The 18,087-nt window shown below is 43.0% G+C and overlaps 1 protein-coding gene across 1 annotated transcript; it reads left to right on the forward strand.

Annotated features, from left to right (window-relative positions):
- The first annotated feature begins 735 nt into the window (after window positions 1-735).
- PRDM2 (PR domain containing 2, with ZNF domain) lies at window positions 736-16,359 on the forward strand. The gene is made up of 3 exons (XM_009076026.1): window positions 736-838; window positions 1,323-5,688; window positions 16,251-16,359. The coding sequence occupies exons 1-3, from the start codon at window positions 820-822 to the stop codon at window positions 16,357-16,359; spliced, it is 4,494 nt and encodes a 1,497-aa protein (XP_009074274.1). The 5' UTR covers window positions 736-819.
- The last annotated feature ends 1,728 nt before the right edge of the window (window positions 16,360-18,087 follow it).

The raw sequence follows: 18,087 nt of genomic DNA on the forward strand, positions 1-18,087 counted from the left end.
CTCAGTGCATTCACATCTTGCACTCCCAGTTAGCTCTTTGCATAATGCCCCTTTGCCCTCATCTTTGTGTTCCTCATCCTCTGCAACTAATACTTGTGCTTCATTTTGCTAACTGAATGTGTTAGCAAACTCGTTTGTGTCAGTGAACACAACAAAACACCTTTTTGTTTGCTGTTACCCAGTTCCATCTGATTTGGTTTTACTGCCTTTGCTGTGTTGGTCAAGCTCATGGTGCTTTAGTCTCCTCATGATATTATTACTTCATTGCTTTTATTATAGCTCTCTTCATTATTCAGAGTGTTTATGCAATTACAATAACCTCTATGAGTTTCTATTCCATAAGGTCTTCCAGTTAACAGTAAGGAATGATGAAGAAATTTCCCATCTTCCATATACTTCTGTGAGATACAGGAATTTAATAGCCTTGATTTGGTAACTATTCTGTGAGATGGTTAACCCCGGACAGGATGTTTCTCCGATAGTTCTTGCTTTGAAAATGAGTAAAGAATTTTGTAGTCTGAGGTTTTTGGAAACTCATTATTATCTCTAATTTCTTCTGGGCTCTAGAGACTGTTTTACCTGACTGCTGTCTGTCCTACTAACCTGTCATTTGTGTTCCTCAGGAGAGCAGGGGCTGCAGAACTGTGTTATGCTCCAAATCTGCCACTCGAAGATGGCAAATAAAAACTGTTGAACAGAAATAACAAATGGGTTTTTTTCTCCTCAGGAAAGAAAAAGACTCAGGAAGGTAAAAACAGGGCAAAGAAGGCAGCGGATACAAAGCAAAAAAAGACTGATTTGGATTCCACTTCTGCAGACATGAGGGATTCTAAAGAGGGTGAGTTCTCAACTGTCTTACTGTTTTCCTTCTAATTATCTTTTTGAATCAAAGGACACTTTTTGCCATGTTTAGTATATTAGCAAGTTATGTTAGTGTGGCAGAGTGAACTCTTTTATATTGTTACCCAAATTTTTCTTTGAGTTAGGCATTAAGCTTACAGCTCTGACCCCAACTAATGTACTGCAAAATTTAGACATAAATCCAAATTCCTTAGAACAGAATAGCAGAGCAAAGTCTTTATTCTAAAACAGTGTATTTGGAGCTTAGTTACCAGTCATTACTTAGTGCTGCGTAACAGAAGTCAGTGTCAAGAGGGGAAAAATACAGTATTAAAGCACCAGCTCAGCACTCACTCCCTGTGCTGGGTCAGGAATGTTGGATATGTTGTGTTAGAGGAAAAGGGAGAAGAAAGGTGTAGAATACTCTGAAGTATTTGGTAAAAATGTCTCATGCTTTTCTTTTATACACCCTTGTGCTTCAGGTCATAAAGAGGAAGATGAAACACCTTCTGTTTCTGCTGTGCTGTCCCTGGAACAAACAGCTGTGATTCAGGAAATGGTAAATCAAGATGTCCTTCCAAAGCTGATGATCCCCAGTCCAACCAGTGAGCCACAAGTGGTAACTGAAGACAAACAAGGAGAAGCAATGAACTGTGCATCAGATGATTTAGATGATGATGAAGAGGAGGAGGATGAAGAAGAGGAGGATGAGGAGGAGATAGAAGATACCAATTTGCCTAAAGAAAATGCTGAAATGCCTTTGATATGTGAAGAAAAGTTAGACTCTATAGAGGAGCAAAAGAGTATGTCAGAGGAGTCTCCAGAAAGCTCTCCAAAGAAAAAACTGGTGGTGAAAATCCCAAAAGCGAGAGGGGAATCCAACGGTGATGTTCAGGAAACATTCATGTTTCCCTGTCAGCATTGTGAGAGGAAGTTTACAACCAAGCAGGGACTCGAACGCCACATGCACATCCACATCTCCACCCTCAGCCATGCCTTCAGGTGTCGCTACTGCGAGAAGGCCTTTGGCACCCAGATCAACAGGAGGAGGCACGAGCGGCGCCATGAGGCAGGGCCAAAGAGGAAACCCTTCCTGACACTAACCTCATCCCAGCACTTGGACAACGTGGCTGATAACCAGGTGATTGTGGATGATGGTCTCAAGGATGACCTGAACATTTCCGGCCTTGTGCAAGACTCTGTTGTCTTGGACTCTGAGAAAGTTGCCCAAGAAATGTCCAACTCTGCTTTTGCTGAGGAGAACAAGGAGCCCAAAGAATTGCATCCGTGCAAGTACTGCAAAAAGGTTTTTGGGACTCACACCAACATGAGGAGGCATCAGCGGAGGGTCCATGAGCGTCACCTCATTCCCAAAGGAGTCAGAAGAAAAGGATTCTTCCCTGAGGAACCCCCGCTGCCCGTGGAGCCCACCCCGGCGGTGCAGAGTGTGTACATAGCCAGCACTGAAATAGAGGAGGAAGGGGAGGTAGATGATGTTTATATCATGGATATTTCCAGCAATATCTCTGAGAATTTAAATTATTACATTGATGGTAAGATTCAGTCCAACAGCAGCACTAGCAACTGTGATGTGATTCAGATGGAGTCCAACTCTGCAGAGCTGTATGGGTTGAACTGTATCATCAGTCCAGTCACGGTGGAAATCTCTTCCAATTTAAAGGTTACACAAACACACGTGGCTGAGCCTCCCAAGGAAGCCTCCAGCAGTGGGAGCAATGAGTCCAAAAAGAGAAGAACTGCCAGCCCTCCTCTTGTACCAAAAATAAAAACTGAAACAGACCCAGAACCTATAACTCCTACTAGTTCTTTAAATCTTCCTCTTAGCATTTCAACAGAAAGCTTAACTTTTCATAAAGAAAAAGGGGTTTATTTGTCATCCAAATTAAAGCAACTTCTGCAGACCCAGGATAGCAAGAAGATAACTCCATCAAGTGAAGTCCCTAAACTAGGACCTTCTGTTACATCATCACCTATTTTGCCTCCATCGTCCAGTAGATTTAAAAGAAGGACCAGTTCTCCTCCCAGTTCTCCCCAGCACAGTCCAGTGCTTCGAGACTTTGGCAAATCAGGTGAGGGAAAAACTCTGTGGAATGATAATATTCGGAGTTCAAAAATGCCAAAGTTAGAAAGCCACAGCAACTCACCTGCTTGGAGCCTGACTGGGAGGGAGGACAAGGAGACCTTGAGCCCTCTTTGCTTTGAAGAATATAAAGTATCAAAAGACTGGACAGCAGCTCCAACTTTTGGCAACGTGTGCAACCAGCAGCCACTGGACTTATCCAGCGGGATGAAACAAAGGGCTGACGTCCAAAGTAAGACTCAGGTTCCCTGGGAATCTGTTTTAGATTTAAGTGTGCATAAGAAGCCTTGCAGCGAGGCTGAAATTAGGGAATACAAAGAGAATTCCATCCAGCCAACCTGTAGTGGGGTTAAAAAGAAGAAACCAACCACTTGCATGCTACAGAAGGTTCTGCTGAACGAGTACAACGGGACGGACGCAGCACCGGACAGCGCGGACAGCGGTGTGAGCCCCGGCAAAGCTCTGGAGCCTCCAGCAGATCCCAACGTGGATCCCAGTCCCTCAGCATCATCCTCTGTGGACACTCAGCCCCTCAGTTCCTCAGCTTCCCCCGTGCCCCAGGCAGCTGCAGGCCCTGCTGTGTGCCAGCTGCCCCCGTTGTTGACACCCACCAACCCTCCTTCCCCCCCGCCCTGTCCCCCCGTGCTGACAGTCGCCACGTCACCTCCTCCCCTGCTCCCGACCATGCCACTAGCGGTTCCAGATGCCTCTGCCAGTGCCACCAACGCTTCCTCCTGTCCATCCCCACTCTCCAACACTACTACCCAGTCCCCACTGCCAGTTCTTTCACCTACAGTTTCTCCTTCTCCGTCTCCTGCTCCTTCTGTTGAGCCTCTTATTTCTGCTGCTTCGCCCGGCCCCCCTACACTCTCTTCCTCCTCTTCCTCCTCCTCTTCCTCCTCTTTCTCCTCCTCCTCATCTTCATCCTCTCCATCTCCACCTCCTCTTTCTGTCGTTTCTTCTGTTGTTTCCTCTGCTGATAACCTTGAGAGTACTCTCCCAGTGATAAAACAGGAGGAAGCTGAGAACGAGCAGCAGAAATCAAGAGAAGATCCTCACACGTCAAGCGAGTCAGGAGTAGTGCAGGAAACATTCAACAAGAGCTTTGTGTGCAATGTCTGTGAATCACCTTTCCTTTCCATTAAAGACCTAACGAAGCATTTATCCATTCATGCTGAGGAATGGCCCTTCAAATGTGAATTCTGTGTCCAGCTTTTTAGGGATAAAACAGACCTGTCAGAACATCGCTTCCTGCTCCATGGAGTAGGGAATATCTTTGTTTGCTCAGTCTGCAAAAAGGAATTTGCTTTTTTGTGCAATCTGCAACAGCATCAGCGAGATCTCCATCCAGACAAGGAGTGCACACATCATGAGTTTGAAAGTGGGACTTTGAGACCCCAGAATTTTACTGACCCCACGAAAGCCAATGCAGAGCACATGCAGAGCTTGCCAGAAGATTCTTTAGAACCTTCTAAAGAGGAGGAAGATGAAGATCTAAATGATTCCTCTGAAGAGCTTTATACTACTATAAAAATAATGGCTTCTGGAGTCAAATCTAAAGATCCAGATGTTCGTATGGGCCTCAACCAACACTACCCAAGCTTTAAACCACCTCCATTTCAGTATCACCATCGCAATCCTATGGGTATCGGAGTTACTGCGACAAACTTCACTACCCACAATATTCCCCAGACTTTTACTACTGCCATTCGCTGCACAAAATGTGGCAAAAGTGTTGATAACATGCCTGAGCTACACAAACACATATTGGCCTGTGCATCTGCCAGTGACAAAAAGAGATACACCCCTAAAAAAAATCCAGTGCCCCTCAAACAGACAGTGCAGCCCAAGAACGGTGTGGTGGTCATCGCTGGGGCTGGGAAGAATGCCTTCAGGAGAATGGGGCAGCCTAAAAGACTGAACTTCAATGTGGAGATCAGCAAAATGTCCTCCAATAAACTAAAAATAAGTGCATTGAAAAAGAAAAACCAACTGGTGCAGAAAGCTATCCTGCAAAAAAAGAAATCTGCCCAGCAGAAGGCAGAGTTGAAAGCCAATCCATCCGAGTCAGACCCTCACATCTGCCCCTACTGCAACAGAGAGTTCACCTACATTGGCAGCTTGAACAAACATGCCTCGTACAGCTGTCCCAAAAAACCCATTTCTCCCTCCTCTAAGAAGAATTCTTCCAAAAAGAGTGCGAGTTCCTCCCCTGGCAGCAGCGACAAGGGCGGCAGCCAGCGCCGGCGCACAGCGGACGCCGAGATCAAAATGCAGAGCACACAGCCACACCTGGGCAAGACGAGAGCGCGAACCTCAGGGCCTGCACAGCTCCAGCTTCCCTCTGCCTCCTTCAAGTCCAAGCAAAATGTTAAATTTGTCCCTTCCATGCGATCCAAAAAGCCAAACTCATCGTCGTCACTGAGGAACTCTAGTCCGGTGAGAGTGTCTAAGATGTCCCACGTGGATGGGAAAAAGACTAAGGTGGTCACTAAGAACAGCTCCTCCTCGGGGATGTCCAGCAAAGCATCCAGGAAACTGCATGTCAGGATACAGAGGAATAACAAAGCTGTTTTGCCAAGCAAATCTGCTGTGGGGAGTAAGAAAAAGGCAGACAGGTTCAGTGTAAAGTCTAGAGAGAGGATTGGAGGACCCATCACACGGAGCCTGCAGCAGGCAGCAAACGCAGAGGCAGCAGAAAGCAAAAGAGATGAAAGCAGTACAAAGCAAGAACTGAAAGATTTCAGGTAAGCATTTCCTTTGAAGTTGAAACAACCCAGGAACACCGTTGCTTGCTGGTTTGCCAATTTCCTTGGTCTTTTTTTTTTTCTTTTTTTTTTTTTAAAAATTTCCTCTGAGTTTCTCATGCTTCAATAAAACAAAAAGTCGCGTTGCCCACACCATGGTTGAGCAGCTCATTGATGCTGAGGTATGATGTACATACTTGATGCATTTTGTCATGTTGTCATGAAAGTCATACACGGTTTGTATAGAGAATGTCTTTAATTATAAACTGAATTGAAACCTCTGGAAAAAAAACCCAACAACAAAACAACAAACTGTCAATACCTGAGTGCAAATAAACGTCATGTCAATCAAACTCAATGTTATTGGAGACACTGACCTTGTGTTTGGGATCTGACATCTAAGGTGGCCCAGAATCGTTCTAGATTTCTTTGTGGTGGTTCACTCAGCTAAAAGTCACAACTGCATTCTTTCCTGACTAGAATAACTTTGTTGGTTTGTAATAAAAAGCATTCTCTGCATATATATATAGAGAGAAATCTATAAAAGCAACAAACCATGACCAAATCCTTCCAAAATGTATGTGTGAATGGATTGAGTCAGATCATGAAATACTTAATATAAGGGAACTAGACATGTAAGAGAAGTTACATGACCGTGTAAATTTGTTAGAAGTATCATGCTTTTCTGTTTCACTATCAAATTTTATAATTAAAGCTCTATTTCTTCTTTTTTTTTTTTTTTGAGAAGAAGCATTTTAATCACAAGAAAGGGTAATACTTCAATAAATAAATAAAATCTTAATCTATGTGCCTGAGTCCCGACTGACTCTTCATCTAGTCTCTCCACTCAATAGGGTATTTTGCACAGTGTTTATAACCTCTAGGAGTTTACTCCTGCCCTGGTGATCTTGGAAAGAGGTATTTGATTTGCTGAGGAACTTTCCCAAAGCTCACTCGGGTCATTAAGAGCTCTTTGGGGTGTGATAGCTGCAGAGCTGTGATTAGCACCAGATTGAGGGCTGAGGGGAGGAGCTGGTCTGGAAGTCATTGCTGGTGGAGGAGGGGGAGGAACTGTTCAGTGTCAAAGTCAAACTGTTCACAGCTTGTGTGTCTTACAGTGAAGACCTCCTAGGTGAAATTTTGAGGAAATCCTTTGTAAAGATTGGATATAACAGAATTCTTCCCAAGTCCTGGAGGAGAATTTGGCTGAAAATAGTCCATATCCAAGTTAGGATGTGTTGGAGGGGAAAAATGTGAGTGGAATTTGGAGACTAATGGTGTGAAAAATGCCTCTTAGGAGCAAGAAATGTCTACCAGGCCTGTTCTGTTGGGACATAAACACCTTCATGTGAATCCTCATCACCTGCTCTTAGTGTTAGGTGTGAAACTTGATTTACATGGTGCCAGAACAGATCAGTAGAATAAGAGACCAAAACAACACAACTTTGCATCTAAATCAGGCCTCAGGCAAAGTAACCAAGTATTTGGAATCAGTCAGGTGGGAATTGTTTAGCAGTGTTTGGGGGAATTAACAGTTTCCCTGGGGTGAGATGTCTTTGACTGGCTCCAGTACTGTCAGTTCACGTTGGCACCTTACAGTCTTCACTGGTTTAGTATTACACTAGAAAATTCCTTTGAGTTTTGACATAACATCCATAAATCTAGATTGTCTGCTCACCTTTTTGTATAGTATGAAGCATTTTTTTGCCTTCATACACCATCAGCACAGTATAGCTTTGATTCTACCCTCTGTAGCCACAGTTGAGTTAGTTCTTTTCCAGGAAATCTGAATTCTTCCTATTTTTCCAAGACTGCAATTTCCTGCAATACTTATCTCCTGATCTGTTTTTCACCTTTCAGTTCCTCTGTGTAAACATACTCCGTTCACAAATAGTTCTGTCATTTCTCTTCGGTCTTTGTTATGTTTTGGTTTTCTTATTTTCTAGGAATCTCCTGTAAAAACAAACCAACCCAAATCCCTTATTGCCATGGTAGAGCTGTTGCTCACCTTAGGATAAGCACTGCGCCAAGGGATGGGGAATCCAAGCTTGGGAAACCCACAGGAGCAGAGTCAGAGTTGCCTGCAGACTTTTTGCTGTCAGAGTCAGGCCCACACTTTGGTATTTTGTGCTGGACACACACACTGGGCTACAGGAGCATTCAGATAAGACAAAGGGACTGTGAAAAACCAGTTAACCCCACAGGAAATCATCAGCAGAAATAGTGGAGTTAACTAAACCAAACCTTTTGCTCTGGTGTTTGCTTAGCTCCTGGTTTTATCCATACCTTTGGGAATGGCATCACTTCAGCATGTCCTAATTCAGTGTAGATTCAGGGACAACAAATGTTGCTGCACTCAAAGTATTTTTGTCATGTATTAAACCTCCTAAAGCCTTTTGTCTATATGAATAGAGGCCAACCCAGCACGGCAGAATTCCCTCTTCTTCCCACCTTCTCCTCAATTCCTGAATCTTTTAGATGTCCAGCATACAGTGGGGAAAAAAAAGCCTGATGGGATGTTTTATGGATTTTTCCAAGTTCTTATTTATACATACAAATGAAACTTTCTATAGCAATGAATTACCACTGTCAGTTTCTCAATTCCAGATGTATTATGGATGCAGTGGATGTTTTTATGGCTTGGAAGGCCAGAGCAGGGCCTGTGTACACCTGTATATTTTGCAAGTTGAATATATAATTACTCTCAAAGGTCAAACACCTCCTAATAACTGAAGACAACAAATTGGTCTGTTGTTCATAACAGTTTTTTCTGGAAATACTGTTTGTCCTGTGTTCCTAGAGCTTTCAGGATTAATGCCAGAACTGATGCAAAGTGATTAGTTTCTATATCCAGCCACCCTTTTTCTTTTTTTTTTTTTGTTGTTCTTGACTTAAAAAGTAATCTACCTCTTAAAATTTGTAGTTTAATACTTGTTTGGTGAATTTGTGCCACTTTAACTTTCACTTTCACTATCATTCCCATTTTGTTACATTTCTGTTCTGGGGACTTTATGTTGAAATATTGTATAAAGCATTTGTAGCAAGTTTAAAAAAATAAAATATTTAAAATTATTTAAATTGTTTTGGACACTTCAATTGTACAAATATGTGATTTGCATTTGACATTAATTTCATTCTGTTCTCATTTTGGGTTGTTAATCTTGGAGCATGTTCCTGTATTAAAGTTTGCTGTTAGCTCTATTGTTTCTTCTATTGGAGAGTGATATAAAGACTATTCTAATGAAAACATTAAAAGTGACACTTTGACATAAAAGTGGGGTTGTCCTTGCTTTGACCACTGTAGCCTTGCTGAGGGCTGTCAATGCAGGTAAGCACTGAAGAGATTTTCCTCCTCCAGCATGTAAATTCCACCTCAGTTCTCTGGTGTTGCAAGCACTTAATGCCCAACTAGGTGGAACTCTCATGACACGTTTTCTATAACCAATAAAGTCAACTTTTTTAAAACCTGGGGGAAAGTTACCTTTTGTGTGGACAGAGATCATAGAATTTAGGGGCTGGAATGGACCTTACAGATCATCTAGTCCCAACCCCTGCCCTGGGCAGGGACACCTCACTAGATCAGGTTGCTCAAGGCTTATCCAACCTGGCCTTGAACACCACCAGGGTTGGGGCAGCCACAGCCTCCCTGGGCAACCTGTGCCAGTGTCTCACCACCCTCACAGGGAAAAAGCTTTTTCCTCACATCCAACCTAGACTTTCCCTCCTTCAGTTTGAACCCATTTCCCCTTGTCCTGTCACTGCAGTTCCTAACACAGAGTCCCTCTCTGGCTCCTTGTAGCCCCTTCAGATGTTGAAAAGTTGCTCTGGGGTCTCTACACAGTCTTCTCTTCTCCAGGCTGAACAGCCCCAACTCCCTCAGCCTGTCCTCACAGGGCAGATGCTCCAATCCTCTTAGCAACTTTGTGGCCTCCTCTGCACTTGCTCCAACAGTTCCATGTCCTTATGCTGAGGACACCAGAACTGTGTGCAGTGTTCCAGGTGGGTCTCACCACAGCAGAGGGGAAGAATCACCTCTTTGACCTCTGATGGACTAGAGAAATGAACTGAAGTACATCTAGAAGGAATTAAGTGTTCTTGCATCCTTCAGTTGTCTGCACCCACTTCACTGAAATGAATTTCTACCAGTTTGCCACAGTTTTTCACCTTGGGGTTTTGGTTTTTCGTTGTGGACACAGTTAATAAATTCAAGCTATTTAAAATGACAGTTACACACCATTTCAACAACTTCTGCTATGATAGTGTTCTATTTTCTGATATTAGAGTGTTCTATTTTTATATGCTTTAAGCTTGTGAAAAAATTCAATAAAAATATACATCTAAAGAGGTTTTGGCTCTGAGAATTTTGGAATGTTGTATTCCACCACCAAGATCTGTGTTCTGCCTCCTGCAGTGCACCTGGAAGTACCTGTGTCCAGATTAATGTGACAGTGGGATGGAATAATGTGATATTGATAAGGATAACAGTATTATAGGAGCCAATTTCTGCAGATACTGCTAATCCAGCAGTAAACCAATATTTTATGTAGTTGTCTATTCAAATGATGCTTCTGTTTGAGATTCTCTGGCAAGAACTCTCTGTTCATATTCTCATGTGAGATGTCAGTCCTTGAACATGTTCTCCCCATAACAAAGATTTCCATGAGTTGTAACTGATGGGAAGATCTGGTGCAAAATTGCAAATTTCAGCATTGTTCATGGAGTGTTTTTGCAGGTACATCTGACCCAGGATAACCAAACTGAGTTTTGGGACTTGCACCAGGATGGAAGAGGTGAATCCTTAGTCTCCTGACAGCAGCAGTGAGGTGGTAGGAAACCACAGTGAAGGTTTTTAGTCTTGTTTAGGTTTTACTCTATGTACCTAAGTGACAATATTGTTTTGCATAGCCATAGGACTATTTGGGTATTCTGTAAGAATTGGGAAGCATGAAAAAAAGGTGAAAATTCTCCTGTAGTTTTGAGATCACCAAGGACAGGAGATAAACTTGTCCTTCACTTGTCCTTTCGCATCTTTCTTCTGTTCTTGACAAATGCAGTACCAGTTAATGTTTGGTCTTGCTGCAGTCTCAGTGTTTCAATCACCTCGTAAGGATTCATTAGCCATGTCTGGCAGTGACCATAAATAAACCAACCTCATTCCTTAATATTATGGCAGTAATCCTGTTGCCACTGGCTTTGCTGTTTTCTGCTGTGATCAGATCCTTTTGTGCCCCAAGGATGTGGCACGCTGAGGTGTTTACCTGTGTTTGCACACACCAGTTCACCAGGGATGGAGATCTTCAGCTCCAGAACGAGAGTTGATCGTCAAGGAGTTTCATTCCTAAGGAGGTGACTCATTGTGGATAGAAATACAGAGTTTTCATAGTCTCTCTTGCATCTCATCTGCATAATTGAATTGCCCTGGCTGTTACAGCCACCTCCCTATGATCTGAAGCAACAATAAAGCTGTAATGTTGCCACAAAGTGCTGACAACGTCTTGAAATGCATCCAAAGAGGCAATGAAAACAATTAAACTTGTGCTGTTTACAGAGCCCAACTGGGTGAGATCAAATGAGTGTCAGTTTAATAAAAACAGTGGTGCTGGAGTGTGTGTGGAGACAGGAGATCTGACACACTGTGTTTACCTCTTCATTTTCCATTATCCACTTTGCTGGGAGGTGTTAAAACCAGCTTGGAGCTGGGGATGTCAGAGCTGTGTGCAGTCCTAGGTGTTACAAGCAGTCCAGGGGCAGCAGCCACCTCCTCCTCTTGCTCTACAAGCTCCTTACTCTCTCTGAGCTACCTCAGGTGATTTAGGTGTTTCTGGTTCTCTGGTTTGTCAGTGTTCTGCATTGTAACCCTTTTAGTTAAGGCTCTAGTTCAGTTCCTTAGGGAGATGCCATAGAGTTTAATGTGTAAGTGTTCCATTCTCACTGAAAGCAGCAATAGCACTTTCCTCATTTACTGTGACTTGTGGCTTAGTTCCAAAATGAAGGGCCCAGTTCCAGCTTTTACTGGAGCTAAGTTGAGTTACAAGAGAGAACCTGTGACAGACAAATTGCTTGTGAATGACCCTAAAGAGAGAACTTAGCAGAGCTCACATACTAATCCTGGCTCTTCTTACTGCATGAGTGATCTGTGTGAATCACATGGTGTTGTACTTCTGTTGGTGGTGAAAAGGAGCTAAGGAATAGATTTTGAACAGCAGCTGAATGCTGGGTTGGATCTGAGCTTGTGTGGTAAGTGAATGATGAGAGGTGAACTTCCACATCTAGCTAGTTAAACTAGGAAAGAATAGCAGCTCTGATGGAGGAGCAGATGTACACGTGAAATTGTATGATACATTCATTTTAGAGTCCCCAGGTGAGTTGTAGGCATGGTGTGAGATTTTTTTTTCCAGCAGTTCTCACTGTTGCTCATCACCAGAGCTCATAGTGATCTCCAGGAGGATTTCACTGGGAGTGGAACTAAGTCAGCAGTGCAGAAACTTGAACTCCAGAGCCCATGTGTGCAACAAAGTGATTTTTGAGCTGTTGTGCTGCTTTAAAGGCACTAAGTTCTTTGAAGCACTGTGGTTGGAGAGTGCTGTTAGGTATCTTCTTGAAAGCTGGGAATGCAAATGATCTCAGCAACAGGTTTTTCCAGTTTACATTCATGAAAGGCCTGACCATAAAATCATAATATTCACCTGATGTCCTTTAGCATCACGTGGTGGCAAGATAAAACCCTGAGGTGCTGCAGCTCTTTCACTGCTTTCGTGAATAAATGCACATCATCTCCAAACAGCCACAGAACAGCACATGAAGATTCTTTTTACTTTCTGCTGCTGCTCAGTTTTTTATACACAGGGACAAGACTCATCCATAGAAAACAAAGTCATCCCTCAGCAAAACTCTACCCACAAACCTTTTGGACTTGATGTTTTGTTTCACTAAAACAAACAGACAAACAAGATTAACAAATCTGTTCATTGGTGGTTGATGTTTTTGATGTTTTGCCAAGTCCTTGTTTTGTGGGTTTTCTTTCCCACTAAGCTGGTTCCAGAGAGTACATGTCAGTTAGGGTAGCAGCACGAGGCTTTAGTTCTCACTGAGAGCAGAAGGCACAAAAATGGATTTATCCACCCTCCAAAGCCTCCTGCTTACCTTCTGGCCTGTGAAATTGCTCAGCCTAATTCTGCAAAGCCAAGAATTTCGGCTTAAACATCCATATTTCTTTCTTTTTTCTTTGTTCTTTCCTAGGCAGTCAATGATTTGTGTCTGATATTGTTTTATTTAAGAGTAGGAAACTCTTGATAGAATATATCCCAGACATGTCTCTTCTTAGGAGATGTGTTGGATGTGTGTTTGAAATTTTGGACCATATGTCTGGGGGTTTTATAGATTAGAGGCATAGAAGTATAAGCCCTGCAGGAAAAACCAAACATGCCTTAATTGAGGTAAAAATATGAACCTAAATCACCTAAAATTTGATCTCCTTCTGCCATGACTTTATTCCCTGAATTTCCCTGGCGTGACCAGCAGCCACCTCAGATCATTCCATCCTTCATTCCCACAAATAACACAGCTTATTTTTCTGGGGCATTCCTAGAGAACTAAACTAGCAATTTGGAAGAATGTTAATTGCCCAAGTATGGTACAAGACAAGGCAATTTGCATAAAAAATACCAAATGTATGTTGGGAATGTCTGAGGGAAGGAGATGTGCCAGGATTTTGCATTTGTACTGCCCTTTGAGCTCGTGGCAAGGCTCAGGGGCCTGGGAAGGGGTATGAAAACAGAAATTTGGTTTGGACAAATAGGTATTCAGAGACAGTTTCACCTGGCTAACAGTAACACAGGTGATGGAGGAACCTTTGCCTTGGTTCCCACCTCTGCTTTGAGGCTGCAGATTGTCTGGGAGACCTTGGAAAATCACCTTCTGGCTCAGTTCTGCATCTGAAAAATGGGAATTATGGTGCTGACTCACACTGCAGAACACTTCCAGGTCTGAGGATGGAAGGCTGGAAGGGCTGGAATGTAGTGATTTGTATTGTAGGGAGCCTCACGTAATTTGGTGTTTTCCTGTAGTTAGGGTGAGCTCTCAGTTGTGTGAGAGCTTCAGGCCCTGCCTATGTGTGAAAAACAGCTTCATTTCACTTCAGGTTTGGCTTTAATTGTTGGAATAGCTAGTGCAGCTCCCAAATCCTGATTTCAAAGTCCTTATTTGACAGAGCAAACTTAGCCAAGCCGAATCCTTTTTACTACCTAACATTTTTTCTCTAGCAAGCAGAGTATGTTTTCTGAGGTTATTCCATTTTTTCCTTGATTTTTCTGGCTAGGACTGTTCCCAAACAGTGGTTTTGGCAGGGCTGGGTGTACCTGTGCTGGGCTGGGAGGGGTGTGAGGGGTGTGAGAGGTGTGAGAGGTGTGAGAGGGGTGAGGCACAATCCTCACCCTTTCCCTCTGGAGCACTCAGTGAGAGCAGAATGGGAAGGCTCCATAAAGAACTCCATTTCTCTTTCCATCTAGAAAAACAATCCCTTTTTATCTTCTTCCTCTATTCCTCAACTTCCAAACAGTAAGCCATGCTCTATTAGCTTTAAAGCTTGATGAAATTAGAGGTATGAAGAAAGTTAACTCAACTTCAGCTCAAACCAGCACAGATCATAGAATCATGAGTTGGAAAGACCTTAAAGCTCATCTTATCCCACCCCCTGCCATGGGCAGGGACATCTTCCACCAGCCCAGGATGCTCCAAACCTCATCCAACCTGGCCTGAAACACTTTGAGGTATGGACCAGCCACAACTTCTCTCGGCAACCTGTGCCTCATCCCCCTCACAGGGAAGAATTTCTTCCTAATATCTGATCAGGGTGTTTATTTGGAAATGCAGATTTTTTTCCTGGTATTTTGTCTCTTTGGATTAGAGGCTTTTAAAATTTATTTTTCTCCTTAGGTTTCCCACAGGATCTAGCACTGCCTGAACTACCACACAGATGCTATTGATGACAGAACTTTTACAAGTCACAATTAATATTTTGACAGAAAACATTACTTCCATGGAAACATTCTAACCAGACAGAAATGAACATTTCTCTCTTCTAGTTAGAGTAAAAATCTGAAACCAAACAAGCTAAACCTATTTTGGATGTTCTGCTGTTTCCCTTGGTAACAATCCTTATATGGGACAACAAAAATCTGCCTTTTTTGACCTCCCCATTTACATTTTCTGGTGCTTCCACACCAGCTGAATCCTTCAGGATTGAATTCACAAAGGCTGGAGAGGAGGATTTACATAGAACAATAACAAAACCTTTTGGCAGACCATTTGAACCACCGATTTGAATTTGGAAATAATTGAATTGCTCATTTCTGAACATTTCTGTGGCTTTGGGGTTTTTTTTCTGTTGTAATGGAAAACTTTACACTTCTTTATATCCAACTTACAGTTCCACTGTGTGTAAGGACAAACTGTCTGAGATCTCCTTTCAAGGGTGTGTATTAAGCTCTAAAAATAACCTCCAGAAAAACTGGCTTTTAACTCCTTTTAGACATGTTGCTGTGTAAGAAAGTGATATTTCAAAGGATGTTCCCTTGGAAGAACAGAAGTACTTGAGTTTGGTTAGACTTTGGAAGATTTTGCCCAGAGAAGGAAGGTCTGGAATTTCCTGTGAGATGCACAGGTGTGAGAAGGAGCAGATCTGAGTCTGTGTGTGCTCCAAAGGGACAAGTATGTGCAAGTCAGCAAAAGATGCTGAATTTCCAAACAAATAGGGGATCTTTTAGTGTAAAGAAGTTTAGCTTGGGGATAAATTTGAACTGGGATTGTGTTTCGAATAGGCAGAGAGAAACCTTTCAACTTCCCTTGCTTCGAGTCTTGTTTTCAGACTTCTTGAAATCACAGTTAACAGAGGTATAAAGTCAAAGTTTTACAGTTAAAATCTCTCCTTTTTGCTTTCATTTTAGGATTCTTAGTTTAAAATTTGGAGTGAAACAAGTTTTCTACAATAAAAGCACTGTAATGACCTGCACATGTCCCTGCCAGGTCTGTCCGTGCTCTAAGCATTCTGCAGACCTTGACCTGGGCAAAAATGACCTGGGCAAAAATAACCAGATGTGGACATTTCCTCTTGCAAAGTAAAATTCCTTTTCCATAAATATGTATTTTAAAACCTGATATGGACTACCCTGAGAAGATAAACTGTGACTCTTCTAGTTGTGCTTTACACAACTGGATTTGTCTGTCCTGGCTGGAGGGTCTGGGATGTAGGGTGGGATCACAGAATCACAGAATTTTAGGGGGGGGTGGGATCATAGAATTTTAGGGGTTGGAATGGACCTTACAGATGCTGCTTCCAGTTGACATTGTGTGTTTCCAGCTTAAAGAACTCACATGGGAAGTTCAGAACAAGGCAAAAGAACTCCTCTTGCCTTCAGAAATGGCTCTTGGTACTTCCACTGTGGTTAGAATGTAAGGTTTTTTTCCTCATAGGTTACTGAAGGTCCCTAAAGCATGTCTGGGTTTTTTTTTTGGTCTCCCTGTTCCCTGATGCATGTGTGAGATCCTTCTGCCTCTCTGTACAGCTACAGGCTCCGCGTGGCCTCTAGATGTCTCTCCTCCTCCTCGCATAGCACCAGCACCAGGCACTGCAAGAAATCCAGCTGCACCTCATCCCACGTCCTCAAGGAATAGACCTTTCCATGGCCAACCAAACCAGGTACAACAACACAGCCACGGGAGGATGCACAGGGCTCCCCCAGCCTGTGTTCCCAAACCATTCCATGTTGCTGTGGGCAAGGAGTGCAAAGCTCTTTGCAGATATGATCCTTGGAAAATCCACAGTGTCATTGCTCTGGTCACAAGCAACAAGGTCTTCTCTAGTGCTGAGTACTTCTCTACCTTATCTACTTACAAATATACATACTTAGATCTAAAGGATCTGTTAGGGCACTCAGACCTTCAGCCTCGTGGAACATATAAGGAGAATTTTGTCTATGATCTCTCAAGACCTGATGTGTTTCTCCTCTGGATCCTGGAGAACATGAAGTTGGTGGTAATTTGTGTAAGAATAGGGTTTATCCTCGTCTTGGAAACAGTGATATTTGTATCTGGGTGTAATAATAGGCCAGGTGCTTTGAGATCTTTTAGGTTGAATGGGTAAATGCTGAACAAATATTAACTCTGCCCAAGAAAAAAAGTGTAGCTGGCAATGTTGTGTTTTGCTGGCTGCTTTGGTTGCATGCCAGGAGCAAAAAGAGCAGCACCACAAGGCAAATTGAAGTGCTGTGATAACATGCAAAAACATTAGTTGGGGTTGTGGTGAGATAAAGCTCTTTGGGCAAATTAATGACCTGGCCCAGGCTGAATTGATTTCCTGTTGGTTTTAACAAGACACTTTTCTGCTCCCTCATTTCCTCAACATGCAGATAGTGATCTCCTTTAGACTGCTGTAACAGCTAAGGAACATGATAGTTAGCATGTGTGAGGCTAAAGGTGAGAATAAGTATCAGCAAAATCAACATGCTGCAGCCTGACATTTATTCTTTCTTCAATATGTTCCAAAAAATAACATTTGAGGGAAAAGTAAGTAAAATTCTGAGGTTTACTACCTCCTGAATAGTTTGAGTGGTTGGTAATGAAATATTAAGATTTCTAAACTGTGGCACAGACCATTTAGTTGTGGGAAACCCAAGGAAAATTAAATCATGGGCATCTTTTCCCTGCACAGCACTCACTGAATGACTTGTCCTGCTTCCAGCTCCGTGCAATGGGGCAGTTACTGTGACTGCTCAGTCTTAAAGCTGACTCTGAATGCAATTCTCTGTGTGTTTTCAGGTACTAGGAACTTCTGACTGGAAAAACTGAGGTGGTGATCCTCAAGCATTATCCTCTCCTGCTTGTGCTCAGCTGAGGTGAGACCAGTTCCTCAGCACGTAACAGGGACAGTGGTTTCTTCTGCTGAAAGTGATGGTGAACTTCTGTCAGCTCTTCCTTCTGAGGGAGAGGGCACAGAGCTCCTGCCTTGTCCAGAGAGTGATGAACTGTGGATGCTGTGGAGAGGTGATCTCAGGATCTCCTGACACATGGAGCCCATTACCAGAAGCAGTGGAGTAGCATGGAGAAATGTTCAGGCATTTGCAGGCAGTCTGTGTTCAGAGGGTGAGAGGTCTGGATGAGTCTCCTCTTTCTGGAAGAGCACAGAGAGGTTTAACACACTATGCAATTCAGTTCTGAAAAGACTGTTACATCAATTTAGCCTCTACTTCACATCCTCATGTGTAAAGAACTGGGCACCCCACAAAGCCCAGGGAGGGAGTGGTAGGTTTAGCTGAGGTTTCCACATGTCTGTAGGACTTCAGGCTCTTGGTTTGTACCATTAGCTTTAATGGGTGTGATGCTGTTGCTTCTGAAGTGCTTCAG

This window comes from Acanthisitta chloris, unplaced genomic scaffold, assembly GCF_000695815.1.
Source record: "Acanthisitta chloris isolate BGI_N310 unplaced genomic scaffold, ASM69581v1 scaffold7260, whole genome shotgun sequence".
Taxonomy (NCBI): Eukaryota; Metazoa; Chordata; class Aves; order Passeriformes; family Acanthisittidae; genus Acanthisitta; species Acanthisitta chloris.

Coding starts and splice junctions, on each gene's coding strand:
- PRDM2 (XM_009076026.1), top strand. Junction 5,689..16,250: donor CAAGAACTGAAAGATTTCAG/GTAAGCATTTCC, acceptor CTCTCTGTACAG/CTACAGGCTCCGCGTGGCCT.